This window comes from Antechinus flavipes, chromosome 4, assembly GCF_016432865.1.
Source record: "Antechinus flavipes isolate AdamAnt ecotype Samford, QLD, Australia chromosome 4, AdamAnt_v2, whole genome shotgun sequence".
Lineage (NCBI taxonomy): Eukaryota > Metazoa > Chordata > Mammalia > Dasyuromorphia > Dasyuridae > Antechinus > Antechinus flavipes.
This window is the reverse complement of record NC_067401.1, coordinates 13130959-13146432: the sequence shown is the minus strand read 5'-3', so window position 1 is coordinate 13146432 and position 15474 is coordinate 13130959. Positions and strand designations below refer to the sequence as shown.

Sequence of the window (15474 nt, the reverse complement as noted above, 5' to 3'; positions counted from 1 at the left end):
TCAGGACATGAACAGAGAAGACAAACTCTCCGTTGTTGATTTCCATGGTAGGAAAGGGCAGAAAACGACCATTTTCTACCCACTTAAGTAAATCTTATGCAAGAGATGGACGTAAATCAAGGGTCAGGTCTCCATGATACCAACCATCTGGATGAAAAGTGAAAACTGAGATACCTAAGCATTTCCAAACATTCTAACATTTTGTCAAACATATATTATGGAAACAGAAGTAGTCAATTATTTTATTTTTTCCCTTTCTTTAGTGATTCTTTATTGAATATAATTTTATTGCTCTGTAGTCATTAAGGATGTGTTTAATATATCTGTTTTTCTGTATTTGTTTGTAAGGTTTTTATGCCCTAATACATGGTCAGTTTTTATAAAGGTGACATATGCATATGAGGATATGTATACTCTTTCTCTTCCCATTCAATAACCAGAGATTTATCATATTTAACTTTTAAATATTCTATATCTGCCATTAACTTCCTTCTTGTTCATTTTTGTTAGATTTATCTAGGTCCAAAAGGGGTATGTTGAAGTCCTCCACTATTATGCATAATTAGTGAGGTATTGTTGAAAGAGAATTGGACATGAAATCAGAAAGATCAGAGTTCAAATATTATCTCAAATATTTACTGGTTGTGTGAAAGAGTAAGCATTTAACAAATTATTGTTTCCTTCTTTCTCTTTGTATTTCAGCTTTCTCACATTTAAATTGGGGCTCAAGGACCACGAATATCTTTTGCAGCCCTAAATTGATGATCTTTCAGATAGCTGTGGTTTTGTTAAATGGCTGGGGCCGTCTAACCAGATGAAAGCAAGTATGAGATAGACATCAATTTGAATTTGGACATCGAAAGACTTGTGCTGAAGATCATTGTATTTAATGTAGCCCCACCTCCCCAACAACCTTTAGGAGCAAAAGAGCTTCTGTCTCCAGGACTCGATGCTCATCGGTTCTTCTCCTGGCTCATAGCACCAGAAGGAAGAGCAGACACGCTTTTTGGTTCCCCCTACACCATATCACTTCAAAGCTCATATTCTACCCTATTCACAGAGTGGTCTCTAGTCCAGATGAGGTTCACTCCATGCAGATAAATCATTTCTTGTACATGGAAGGGGCTGGTCATCTGCCTGCCTTGAATAATTCAGTACCTGCTCTTAGTCTTCCTCTCTTTGCCAACCTCCGATTTAGTTTTAGGGGCTTTGTTTCCAAGAGATGGGCTCTCTTTCCCTCTTCAGCCTCCTCAATTCCCTTGATCTGTACATTTTCCCCAACTATTGCAACTGACAAATTTTGGGGGCAAGTAAAATGCTGGGAAGTCTTAATTTACTCTTTCAGTTCTAGTAGGGAAAGTGTGGGGAAGAGAGAGAAGTGTGCTGAGAATCTACTCTCTTCCCTACCCCCTTCCTCTTCCAAATTACCCATTAGAAGGAAAAGAGGGAGAACATGCTCATTCTATTATTCGGCTCTTGTTGTGTGTTTCATTAAGGACCAGGCAAATCACTTAAGCCTTTAAATCTCATTTTCTTCACATGTGCAATAAGGGGCTTAGACTCACTGACTCCAAGATTCTTCTCGGCTATAAATCTATGATCTCATGAATATTTGTGTTTTCTCCTTGTGAATTGACAGGGAGAAGCAAAAATTGGGAAAAAACATAATATATCAAAACATCTGAATTTTAAATTTTAGAAATTGGCTATTTGTGTTATAAAATTATCTAATGCTTTAAGTAACAATAATCTGAGACATTAGTACTTTAAAGTTTACAGTGTACCTGACATGCAATATTTCATTTAGCTAAATCCCTTAATCCATTTGAGATAGGATTCCACTTGCACAACTATTTGGGAGCATTTTTAATGTACAAAGAGAGGAGACACCTGCCTTTTTCTTTTTTCATTGCTTTAAAAAGAATAGCCCAAATGAGGGGCCTAGATCTTTGATCTAGACTTTGATCTAAAGTTATATCTGCATAATGCATAACTGGGTGAAAACTTCAAAAAAAGACAAATCTCTGTATATTTGGAAATATTCTATTATATAGTCAAACATGCCATGTAGATGAAATATGAATTTTGGAAGTTAATTCTTTACTTTTTATGAGATAACTATCTAACTGATCTTTCTCTCTCTCTCTCTCTCTCTCTCTCTCTCTCTCTCTCTCTCTCTCTCTCTCTCTCTCTCTGTATATATATATATATATAATTTCCATGGCATTTGTAGTAACATACAGATTTGTGGATATGAGAAGCAATATGCTCTAATGAATAAGAACCCTGCATTAATACCAAATTCCAATCCATTATTCAAAACATACTAGGTATTTGATAATGGGCAAATCACTTAACCTCTTTGTGCCTCAGTTTCTTTATCTATAAAAGGAGAGTATTGGATTTGATGGCTCCTAAGAAATCTTCCAGGGCCAAATCTATGATCCTCCGAGGCTATGATCTCATACTCCAGCTTTTAAAGTCCTGGTGATTCATGGGGAAAGAAAACATACCAAAGAAATAGTCTTTTCTTCACTATTGCAAAATACCCCAAGGAGGTCAATGAGAGAGTGTCTCTATAAAAATACTTACAGCAACTTTCTTTGGGGTAGAAAATTCTTAGGTTAAAATAAATGGGGCTGGCCGTGCAAATTGTAATTTATGATTCTAATGGAATATCATAAGAAATAATATGAGGATTTCAGAGAAATATGGAAGAACATGAATGAAATACTAAAGAGTAAAAAAAAAGCAGAACCAAGATAAAAATATGATAATGATTGCAATGACAATGATAATAACACTGAAAACCAATCGAATTGTGATGAACAATTTTGATTCTGGAGAACTGATAACAATAATAGCAGTTGGAATTTATGTAATAATACTTTAAGTTATACAAGTCACACACATATCTCATTTGATAAGGAAACTCCTGTCCTTTTTCTCAATAGAGAGGTGAAGACTACCAGGAGGAAATGAGATCTAGGATGGAACACCCTGGTTGTTATATCACTTACCATTTCTTAAATATATTTTTGTCATTGTGTATTAAAAGAAAAAGTGTAGAAATTGGTTAATGAGAAATTACTATGATATAAAAATAAGACAATTTTAAAAACTACTTTAAAAAAAAAAGAAATGTCCCTCCACTTGGGAGCATTATTGGATGCAATATGATCAGTGGTCCTAACAATGACACACTGTGAAAGAACAGCCAGATAAAGTGTTCTCTTAGGTCTGTTTATTCCATAGGGACTCAGATAGTAAAATATAAAAATCAGACTTTACCTCTGAATACACTTCTTCTTGTTTAAAGCCCTGAGGAAATTTCCAGTGATTTCTTTTGGAGAGCATAATATCTCCTTGAGCTTCTGACAAAAGACTAGATTTTTTTCCCCTTTTCTTCCATCTTTAAAAAAAAATAAGAACTTTATTTTCCCCAATTATATGTAAAAACAATTATTATGTGTTGAATTTTTTAAAGTTCTGAGTTCCAAATTCTGTTCCTCCCAGCCCGCTCCTGGAGAAGGTAAACAATCCCGTAAAAGTTATACCTGTGCAATCATGTAAATCGCTTTGCCTTCCATCCTTTCTAAAACTCCTGCCCCTCTTCCCTCAGAAACGAAGCTACCAATAATCATTGTTCAAAGCTTTTATTTGTACTAATGTTTAGGTTAATTGTAGACGTGAAAATTTTTAAACATTTTGAAAAGACAAAGAATAGATAAGGCTCTAGTTTTATCATTATAGGTGTGTGCTTAGGAATTATGTAGGATTTAAATATGAGCCAGTCAGGTGATCAGTTTTTATATATTTATAGAACACTATCAGCTTCTACTTTGGTGAAAATCCTAGAAAAAAAATTAGTCCAGCAATTTCCTCATCTGTAAAAGAAGATGATTAGACTCATGGTGTCTAAGGCCTTTCTCACTCTAAATCCATTCTCCTGAAGAGGGGAATTTGGCAGGTGTGGATACAAAAGGAAGGTGATTTTAGAGAAAGAGATCAATTCTCCCAAATTTTCTTTTGACCTAATGGGAGAATTAGGGCTAGGGGATAGAACTATCCTCTCCAAGGGGAGAGTTGTTAGGGAAGAATGTTGTTCATGATGGAACTTATTCAGATATGCCCTTTGTGAAGAAGAGAAAACGTTGTCCATTAAAAAGGAAACCCCAAAGTGACCAGGAATACCTGTTTTTGTGTCTATATCAGTCGCTTGACACTTTCTTGCACTTTTATTTTTTACGTTTAAATCTTGATCCCCTTTAGCCCAACCTGTGGTCCCCATGAGACTTTAAGTATTGTCTCATCTCTTGGTTAATGACTGGACTGGACTGACCACATAGCAAGTACAGGGAACCAAAAAGTACATTGAATGAATGAATGAGCCAAGTTCAGTGTCCCTGGTAGGATAATGGAGGTCAGAACTGTGGGAGATTAGATTGCCTTTTACGGTGGATTCGAGGGGATTCTTTGGGGCTTTCCCCTGAGGCAATAGGGGTTAAGTGACTTGTTCAGGGTCACACAGCCAGGCAGTGTTAAGTGTCTGAGGTTGGATTTGAACTCGGGTCCTCCTGACTTCGGGGCTGGTGCTCTATCACTGCGCCCTCTAGCTGCCCCTGTGGTGCTCTCTTAAGGTTGTTCGCCATCGTAATAAAGAAGGAAACCGCTGAAAATGGAGTCATTGATGTTGTCTGCGTAGAGCCCGTTGTTCTCCCCATCCCCGTACACCTGGAGCCAGACTTCCTCCCCGGACTCCAGGTGCAGGAGGACGGAGCCTGAGGCTTGGTCAACATTTTTTTCCTGGAATTGGTCATAGGTGAAGATGGCCGCCTTGTCCTTCTTGAAGAGGCTGACCTTCACATCCTTCATGTACACCGTGAGGTGGTAGGAGAAGAAGTACAGGCCGGGGAAGTTACAGCGGAACTTGCCCGTGGTGACGTCGTAGTGGTTCTGCGCGTTGTAGAAGATCTTGGTGAAGAGGATGGGGACGTTGGGCACCGGGTCGCGCGTGGCCAGCCCCACGCTGAAGGCCGAGCGGTACCTGTAGGCTGCCTCTCCCGGCTCGCCTTTCTTTCCCGGGAGTCCGGGGAATCCCCGGGGACCCTCGAGTCCTGTAACGCCCGTTTCCCCAGTGTCGCCCTTGGGGCCCAGCAGACCTGTTATGGAAGAGATCACGGTCAGCCGCGGCGGACGGAGCCTTTCTAAATCCTATCATTGCAGGACTCGCCGGGCCATCATGGCGGAGTGACCCGGTGAGAGCCACGGCTCCCTCACTAGTGTCTCTTGGGCTGGACATATCAGTAGGTTTTCCCATAACGACGCTGTTGGATAATTTCTCCAGCCTTACCCGCTAGGTAAATGCCCCCGAGGTCTCTCTTATTCTGCCCAGAACAGTCTCTACCCTCCTTCCATCTCCTCTCACTCTATTCTCATCTCCTCCTCATCAACATTCTTCCTACATCTCTCATTCATGTCGCCTTCTTCCTCCCCAAATTACATTGTATTGACTTATGTGGATATATTGTATTTTTTAGTATAATGGATACTCCTCGAAGTATATTGTATATTGTACAATATTCTTCCTATACTGTATCACCAGGGCCAATACTAGGGTGTAGGAGACAGAACAAATGTCGGCTCTTTAACTTTGTCACAACTGACAAACATTTGTTAAATTTCCCTTAATCTAGGTACCAGGGAGATACAAAGCTTAACCAGGATCGGCTAACTTTGCTTTCAGACATGTTTCAGCCCTGGTCAAAGGATTCATCCCCAAGAGGGGAACCCATTGATGGCTAGAGCATCTGGGGATTGAGTCAGGATGGCCTCAGAAAACAGAGCCAGTCAGATTCCAGGACTAAACTCAAAGCTTTTCCAGCAGGGGAAGATCTGCCCAAATCATGGCGGAAGGACGTAAACAATATACACAAGGCCTACAATAACATAGATGAAAACAGCCCTAAAAGATCCCCCAACAATCTTGGTTCCAGGGGATAGATTTGGAATTTAGAATTAAAGGGGGCCTCAGTGGCTAGGGAGGGATCCTAGGGTTGAGGAATGTTTCACACATTGTCACTATAATCTCTTTCTTGGCCAATTTTCTTTAATGATTTTTCTTTGTTACAAGGGAGTTTAATGGGGTGAAGATGATGACATAATAGAAAATGACTAATTTTAAAATCTACTTAAAAAAAGAAAAAAACAGCCCATTGAGGGGACCCAGAGAGATAAAGAGTTCCTAAGAATGAGTTGAAGGCTCATCAAATAGCAGTAGGAGTCAGTTGAGAATACACATCACAAATTTATAGTGGGAGAATTCTTCAATTGGGTAATTTCCAACCAAGTTTAGCAACTCATGATACTCATTTCCCTTCCATTGTTTACCATGGCTTTTATTCATGCTTACATGATTACATATTCCTTGTTATTATTGTTTAATCGTTTTATGTGTCTTGTTTTTTACTCCTAGCAACTAGCATTGGGCTGGCGAGACAGCAAATATCATTGCCTGGACTTGAGTGAAATGGAATGGAATCAATAGATAGATGGGGAAAGAGACAGAGGGTGTCCCCCTGCTGGGGAGGAATAAATGCAGAGTGATTGTTAAACTTGGGTTCTAGTCTAAATTTTCCAGACTTTTCTATTTTCTTACCAGCAGCTTTTGGAGCCTAGAGATGTCTCCATCCTTACGATCCCTTCTTCTGATTGGTGACTTCCTGTCCAAGACCACCATTTTATGAAGTGTCCAAAACATCAGTGTTCACACTGGACCCTCCCACCTTTTTCCAACTTTTGTATGATGTTTTCCCTTTTTAGAATCTAACCTCTTTGAAGTTAGGGAAGAAGAAGAAAGAAGAGAGAGAGAAAGAAAGAAAAAAGAAAAAAGAAAAAAAGAAAGATGGAAGGAAGGAAGGAAAAAAGGAAAGAAGGAAGGAAGATGGAAGGAAGGAAGGAGAAAAGAAGAAGAAAATGAAAGGAAAAGGAGGAGGAGGAAAGAAGAACAACAATAAGAGAGAGAAAGGAAGAAAAGAAAGAAAAAGGAAGAAAAAGAGAGAGAAAGAAAGAAAAAGAAAGAAAGAGAGAGGGAGAGAGGGAGGGAAGAAGGAAGGAAGGAAGTAGTAATAAGGCACTGTCTCTTTCTTATATCACTAATGATTTGTATCATTTGTATCACTAATCATCTATCAATCTAGAACCTGGCACATTTGTTAATGCTCTATTTACTATGGGTTACACAAGATGGACTGAAATTGTAGTAACTTTCCCCTTAACATTTGTTGTTCAGTTGTGTCAAATTTAAATTCAGGAAGATGAGTCTTCCAGACTATCGGCTTGATGCTCCATCTACTCAGCTCCTCTTTAAGATTATCTACCATCCACTTTCTGTATCTTAGTGGTATCTCATTAGAATTACTTGAAGGCACAGAATGTTTTTGCCTTTTTATCTTTTGATATTTTACCGCACAATGTCTGGCACTTAGTGCATAATAAATGCTTTTTGCTTGGTATTTCTCCCAGTAGAATGGAAGCTCCTTGAAGGGAGCCTTTGTCTTTATAGCCTCAGTGCCTAGCCTAATAAATGTTGGTTCTCAGTCTAAATTACAACTGTATGGTTTGCTACAATGTCCACAGTGCTATTCCACTTCACTTTATCCAAGACCCTGCCACCCATCTCTTAACCTGCTTCGTGCATAATCTTTACCCAGGAAACCCAGGAAAAGATGTGGCCCTCGAGCTCACCTGCATCTCCTTTCTCCCCTTTTTCACCATTGATACCGTCTCTCCCATCCCGGCCTGGAGCCCCATTGAAGCCAGGGTGGCCTGGGGCACCCCCCATCCAGTTGGTGCAAGCCCCCTTGGGTGGTAAAGGTTGCAGATCCTCTGTGGAGCTGGTTGGCCCCGAGCACTGACACAAGACAGCCAGCAGCAGCACACACAGCATGGTCCATGGCGCCATCGTGAACCCTGGAATTCACACATCATCAGTCTTTGGAGGGAACAGGCAGCAAGTAGGGGGCTGATCTCATCTATGCAGGAGGCATCTGCAAGTCTTTTTATAATCTTGCTATCTCAGGAATCAGTCCAAATCCTTCCCCCCTACCTGTGTGACCCAGATCTCTTTTCTTCTTTAGTTAGTCTTCCCAGGTAACCCAGAATCCTTCTTTCTGATCTCTTACAATTTAGACGAAAGTTTCTTAAAAAGTCTAAGACCCCATATAAAGTCTCCTATCTATGTAAGGTGTTTGTGAAATTGTGATTTATCATCAATAAATGTCTGATTTGCATGATTGTTTTATATACCTATATGTGTGGGGTTGTGTCAAAAATGTTTGGAGAAAAAGGGTTGCAAGTGGAAAAAGTTTAAGAAGTCCTAATTTAGACCAAGCAAACCACACATGTAGCAGTGAACCATACACTATCATTTCTTGTTCTCTAATTGTCTCGGGTACCAAATCTCATTTTCTAAATGAGTTATATGAGTCTAAATGAGTCTTATAGTTAGACTTAGGCTCAAGAATGTCTTGTTACGCTACTTGTTGAGAAGCCATTGGTAAAAAGACATCATTTTTCAAACATATACAAAACCGAGTCCATTTTATAGAAATAAAAGCCATTCCTCAATTGATAAGTGGCTATGAATAGGCAGTTTTCAGACAAAGTCAAATGAAAAATGCTTGAAATCACTAGTGATGAGAGAATTGCAAATTAGAACAGCTCTGAGCTGCTACGTCCCACCAGTCGAATTGGCTAATGTGACAAAAATGAGAAAATAACAGATGATGGAAGGGATATGGGAAAATGAAAACATGAAGTTGTGTACTGATTCAACTATTCTGGAGAGCCATTTGGACTACAAAACCATATATACCTTTTGACCAAACAATACCATTATTAGGTCTGCAGTCCAAAGAGAAAAAACAAAACAAAAAAGAAAATCTATGTGGACAAAAAATAATATTTACAGCAGTTCTTTTAATAGTGGCAAAGAATTGGAAATTGAGGGGATGTTCATCAGTTGGGGGATGGCTGAACAAATTGTTGTACATGATTGTGATGGAATATCACTATGCTATAAGAAATAAGCAACAAAAAAAAATAAAGAAATAAGGAGCCATGTGCTCTCAGAAAGAGCAGGAAAGACATATGAATTATGCAAAGTATAAGGAGCATAAGTAGTACTCAGTAACAGCAAATATTGTGTGATGATCTCCTATGAATAACGAGGCTGTTCTCAACCATACAATGATCCAAGATAATTCAGAAGGATTTAGAATGAAAGCTACTGTTCATCTCCAGAGAAAGAACCAGTGGAACTTAAATTCACATTAGAGAGATTCTTTACTTTTTTTTTTTCATCAATTGGTCTGTTTTCTTTCCTAGTCAGACTTACATGGGAAATGTGCTTTGCATAATTATACACATGTATAATCTATCTCAAATTGCTTGTCTTCTCAATGAGAGGGAGGGAACAAAATTAGAACTCAAAATTTGAAAAAAAAAGTCTATTAAATTGTTAAAAACCTTTAGTGGGGGGGGAAGAATAAAACATTAATTTTTTAAAAAAAAGAACCCATCATGTATCAAAGAATTATGGGTCCCTGGGACACTACCCTGGAGATCTCCTACCATGTAGATATTGAACTATTAACAACTATTCTTTGAATCTGAGCATCCAATCAGTTCTGAAGCCATCTGCTCTCCTTCTCTCCGTCTCCTCTGCAAGTACAAGATGAGATTTTATCAAAGGCTTTGCTAAAATCTAGGTCAATTATACCCGTAGCATTCACTTCATCTATGACTTTAGTGAGGGAGGGGGATGTGATTATTCCAGTATGACCTATTCTTTTCTTTCTCAATAGTATTTCATTTGTCCAAATACATATATAGTTTTCAAAATTCATCTTTGTAAGACATTCTGGTCTAAATTTTTCTTCCTCCCTCCTCCCGAAGCAGCAGGCAATCTGATATAGGTTAAATTGCACACAATCCTTTAAAACATATTTATACAAATATCCCACGTTTGTTATCCTGTCTTGTGGGATCTCTACTATTTTCTATGACCTTTCAGAGATTACTGGCAGTGTTTGACAAACACATTTTTCCAGAAGGTAGCTCACTGGTTCTGGTGACTTAAGGATAGTCAACAAGGACAGGTATATACTCATTAGCGTCTCCTTCCTTATCTTAGATCCTGACTCTTGTGAGTTGTTTATGTTCTGTCATTTTGAGTTAAAGATAATTCTTTTTTATGATAAATATTTATTGTCTGCTTTGAGACTTAAAGAGAAAAAGAGAATCTGTAATAATGCCAGATTGTCAGAAGATTTTTTTTCTTAAAAAAAAAAAACAGAGACATAGAAGATCTTCATAGGAAAGAAAGCTTTTTTACCTAATAAGCATAGAATCAAAGTCCAAATGAAAGCAATAACTCCATCCAAATCCTCTCAAATATGGAACAAAATCTTAAGCAGATAAAGTAATTCTTCTTTGCAAAAAAAAAAAAAGAAATTTAGTAACACTACTTTCTTTCTGTTGTTAGTTACCATCCTTCCATCCACCCAGAACAAAGGGTTTTACCTTTCTTTTTCCCTCTCTTTTTGCCTTTTATAGATTAGAAAAACCCAAAATAAACAAATCAACAAAGCAGGTTTTGTTTTGTTGAGTAATTTTCTCAGGCTTCAGATTGAGCTAGAAGCTGGAATTAAGATCCTGCTCTATTCGTGGGTCTGATTCATGCTGCTCCTGCTGCTGCTGCTGCTTTTCAATTTGCTCCTATATTCATCCGCCCATCCCTTCCCTTGTCCACCCTGGATCTGTGACCTATAATTGCGTAGTGAGAAATAAGACTACCAGTTCATACCTTTGGGATTGGGATGCTCTAGCATGGGTCTGGGGGTGCCTGGGTATGGGCCTAGGACTTCCTCTTACCCTGATACATAGCTTCTCCCTGCACTGGAATACTCTCTATGTGGTCCTTTTCTGTCAGACCCTGTCCCCCATGTCCACAGACTTCTCCTATCTCTCAGACATCAAGCTGGACTAGAAAAGAAACACACTTGGACTTTTTCTTGTATTACCCAGCAGGATTCAGTCTAGATCTGTTTGGAAGAGAGTTTGCTGTACTGATCTTTGTACCTACCATCTTGATTCTGCCCTTCAAAGATAGTTTTAGTAACATTGGAGGAAAAACTAATGTAATAAGTTTTGTTGGTTTTACTAACCTTCCCTTCAAATGTGTGGTACTCTTTCCTAGAAATATATTCAACCCTCAGAAGAGCAGACAGATACAGATCACCATGTGTATAATGTATGTAATCAACATATATGTGTGTGTGTGTGTGTGTGTGTGTGTGTGTGTGTATGTGGATAGGGGACATATAGGGAATATATATGGAGAACATTCTCACATCTCCAACACTGCTCACACAGTAGGGCTGCCACTGTTTCTTTTTCTGCCCTGTTGACTCGGCTTTCCACTGGTCTGTCTTCTGGACCGTTTTTTGGCTGCTTCTATTTTCTGGGCCCCAACTTTAGCCTGCATCTAAAATGTTACCTATTCCCCATAACAGGAAGAGCTGGCTGGCTGCTGTTTCTCATTTTTTTTCTGATAACCCAGAGGCTTAGCTGTAGTTCTTGGAAAGGCAGGCTCTTAATAGTTAAGGACCGTGTGTTGTGTAACAATCAGCAAATTAACGCAAAACCGTTTTCTTGCCATAAGGAGACAGATCTGTCAGCAAATTCTTAACCCCATAGACTAAGCTATTTATAATGAGAGCTTAGAAATTTGGTCTGTTTTTTGTTTTTGTTTGTTTGTTTGTTTGTTTGTATTCACTTTCTCCTGCTAGCCAGGGTCATTATCTCTAAGCAGAGCCTCTAACTGACTTCAGGTTAGAAAGTTCTGTTTAGCGAATTTCAGATTTTGGAAAAACTTGGAAAGATTTACACAAACTGATGCTGAATTAAGTGAGAAGAACCAAGAGGACACTGTGTACACAGTAACAGCAACATTATTGCTGTTGTGCAATGATCAATTATGATCAACTTAGCTCTTCTCAGCAATACAACGATCTAAGACAGTTCCAAGAGTCTCATGATGGAAAATGCCATCCACGTCCAGAGAAAGAACTATGGAGTCTGAATGCAGATCAAAACATACTATTTTTACTTTTTTTTTCTTTCTTGTGGTTTTTCTCTTTTGTTCCGAGTCTTCTTTCATAACATGACTAATGTGGAAATATGTTTAACGTGATTATACATGCATAACCTGGATCAGATTGCTTGTTGTCTTGGGGAAGGAGGAGGAAGAAAAACTTAGAACTCAGAATCTTACAAAAATGAATATTGAAAACAATCTTTACATTGGATGGGGCGGCTAAAAACGGAGCACCAGCTCTGAAGTCAAGAAGACCCGAAGACCTGAGTCCAAATTCAACATTAGACCTATTTCTCTTATTATTTACCCTGTTTCTTGGACACAACACTCAGCCCTTTTTTCAAGTGTTTTTTTGTTGTTGTTTTTATTTTGCTTTTTGTTTTTAGAGATTTTGCTGCTAATCACTCCAGGAAATGTTATATCAGGTCCTAAAGCAACCTAGATTGAAAACTGCAAGGTTTGTAGCAATTTAGCCTTCGTAGCACTATGTCCCAGGCTTTAAACCTCCTAGTTTTCTCCTCCTGCTTGCCTAGACTCCTTCTTCCTAGTATTGTTCTCAGAGTCACCTCTAGCCCATGGTTTTGATCCAGTGTTTTCTCTCCCGAGTGCTTTTGGAGTTTCCTCAGAAATGCTCCTTCCTGCCCCATTACCAGTAAGTAACATCCCAATGTTCTTTCTCCCCCAACTTCACAGCTAGTCCCCAAGTCCCCAGAGGGGCTCAAGTAGTAGAAGCAGGATGAATTTACATCTCAGACAACCTTCTAGGCTGGTGTTTCCTACACTAAACATCCCCTTTCTTCAGGTGAGAAGGTCATGGGAAGTCATTTTTCCATAGCCCCACTCTTTTTTTTTTAAGATGAGGAAGTTGGGATCCAGAAAAGTCAGGCAGCCCAAAGTCACACAGCAAAGCTGGGACTCAGAAGAATGCTTCCAGACCCCTAGCCCAATGTTCTTTCCCCTGCCCCTCAATACTGCGTGCTTTCAAAACTTCTGTTTTCCTGAAACGGGCCAAAACATTTCTTAGCTCAGATTCCAATTTTATCACTTTCTGGAATGGAAACTTGTACTAACAGACATTCTGATCAAATGATAATGGTTTACTTTGCACATGATAAGTGTGGATTTTATTTCCCTTTCAGTGGTTGCATTTACCTTACAATCAGATTTAGTTTCAAAATATTGTGTGTGTGTGTGTGTGTGTATATACACACATATATATATGTATGTATGCATATATATGAGTATAAATGTATATATATATGTGTGTGTGTGCATGTATATACACAATTATATCTATCTAGCTCTTTACCTATCTGTCCACTTATCAATCAGTCTATCTGCTTATCAATCCATCCATCCATCTGCCTATCTATCCACCTATCCATCTATTTATCTGTCTGGCTATTTATCCATCCACCCATCCTTCTCTCTCTGTCTCTGTCTCTCTGTCTCTGTCTCTCTTTTTCTCTCTCTCTCTTTCTCTCTCTCTCTCTCTGTCTCTCTCTCCCTCTCTGTCTCTTTCTCTCTCTCTCTCTCTGTCTCTCTCTCTCTGTGTCTCTCTCTGTCTCTGTCTTTCTCTCTCTCTCTCTCTCTCTCTCTCTCTCTCTCTCTCTCTCTCTTTCTCTTTCTCCCTCCCTATCTCTCTGCTTATTTATCTGCCTCTCTATCCATCCATCCACCTATTTTTCTACCTTATCTATTCTTGTAGAGAGTGGGTTTCCCTGTCTTCCTTAGGCTGGACCATCATGAGAACCTTTGATTCATATCTAGGCTCTGTCTGCTCTGCTTCCTACCTTGGGTTTCCCCCGCTTTGGTAATCTGTTAAAAGATTTACTCTCCCAGGAGTCTGTTGTAAAAATGAAAGTCTTTATGCACCTGTTTGGATTAGCCACTGCAACTCAGAACACCCATGTTCAAGAGATCCCCCCATTTTCCTGGTGGATGGGATTGTAGCTGTGGATCACTATTTCTGGCTGATTTTTGTTTTCATAGCAGCTCTTGGAATCATGGATCTGAAGTTGGACCTTCTTACCCAACTCCCCCTATTTCCAGATGAGGAAGCTGAGGCCGAGACAGGTGAAGTCCAAAGTAGTAGTACCTCAACAGGTCCCAAGTTTTGCTCCTAGTTCAGCAGAAACAGTACAGTGATCTTTTCACATAACCATTGCTAGGGTCCTTTATCTATTTTTGTGTCATGGTAGTCTGTTGTAGCCTATAAACTACCTCTCAGAATTATTCGTTCATATTGGAGGGAAATATTAAATTTCAATTAGATCCTAATGAAAATATATATTTTTTTCCTTTTCAAGTTCACAAACCTCTTCCTTTGAAATCTATCCACAGTATCCAGGTTAGTAACCCTTTCCCTATGACCTCCCATATTGTCGTTATTCGGTTCTAGCAAAAGCTGCACGTCCCAGAAGCCCATAATCTTACCACCAGTTTGCTTTTGTGTCCGATTTGCTGGCTGGTCAGTACAGATGTGTGGAGGAAAGTACAATGGGACCACCAACCTGAGACCGCCAGAGGATGTATGACTTTGTCTTTTATACTCTTTCCCCATTGGTCTATACATCTGGAACAAGGATCACGAATCAACTCCCATCTCAGCATCTGTGTAGCTGTCTCAAACCAAGGCCCTTGGGAATCCTGGTGTAATGCTTTGAGAAAGAGATGGTGTTGACTTAGCAAGGTTTAAGCCAACTGTAAAGTCCTTCTTGGAACTGCTGTTGGGTTTTTGGTAGGACTTCTAGACCTCTAAGTTCAGTTGGCAGGGGTTACAACCTTACGACAGTACCATGTGGTTAGGCAAGAAGAACACATCTTTTTTAGTGTTTGGTGTTTAAGGGTGAATTTTAATTTGAGATGCTCTTTCCAAAAGAACCACCAAGTATTCATTGCACTCCGAGTATTTCCTACAAAAATCTATCGACCTACAAATAGGCTTCCCCGAACTAAGAATACATCAAAACCCTTGAGTTTTCCAGGCTGAAAGGAAGCCGGGAATGAAGGAAGAAAGATGACATATGTGAGCCCGGCTTTCCTCCTTATCCTTGGTCAAATTATGATTTCAGTATAATACAATGTTTCAGAGAGAATCATAATTCACTAAGTCTTTTGCTGATCACCTTTGGGTCTCTCTCATCTATTGTTTAGAGCAGGCAGGAAGGAGACGCGATCCCAAGTGTCTTGAGAAATTGAGAAATTTTCAGTTTTTTCTTCGTGATGAAGCAATGTTCTACTGGGCAGACAGCTGAGAGGGTAGCTATTGGGAAATAAAATGTTTTTTAAATTAAAAAAGTTATTGTGAACTT

General features: G+C 39.2%; 1 protein-coding gene across 1 annotated transcript; it reads right to left on the bottom strand.

The window, feature by feature from the left end:
* Positions 1-3640: 3640 nt before the first annotated feature.
* On the bottom strand, positions 3641-14677 carry ADIPOQ (adiponectin, C1Q and collagen domain containing). Its single transcript, XM_051991823.1, has 3 exons — positions 14597-14677; positions 7747-7971; positions 3641-5162 (listed from the first exon to the last, which is right to left on the bottom strand). The coding sequence occupies exons 2-3, from the start codon at positions 7961-7963 to the stop codon at positions 4636-4638; spliced, it is 744 nt and encodes a 247-aa protein (XP_051847783.1). The 5' UTR covers positions 7964-7971; positions 14597-14677; the 3' UTR covers positions 3641-4635.
* Positions 14678-15474: the final 797 nt, after the last annotated feature.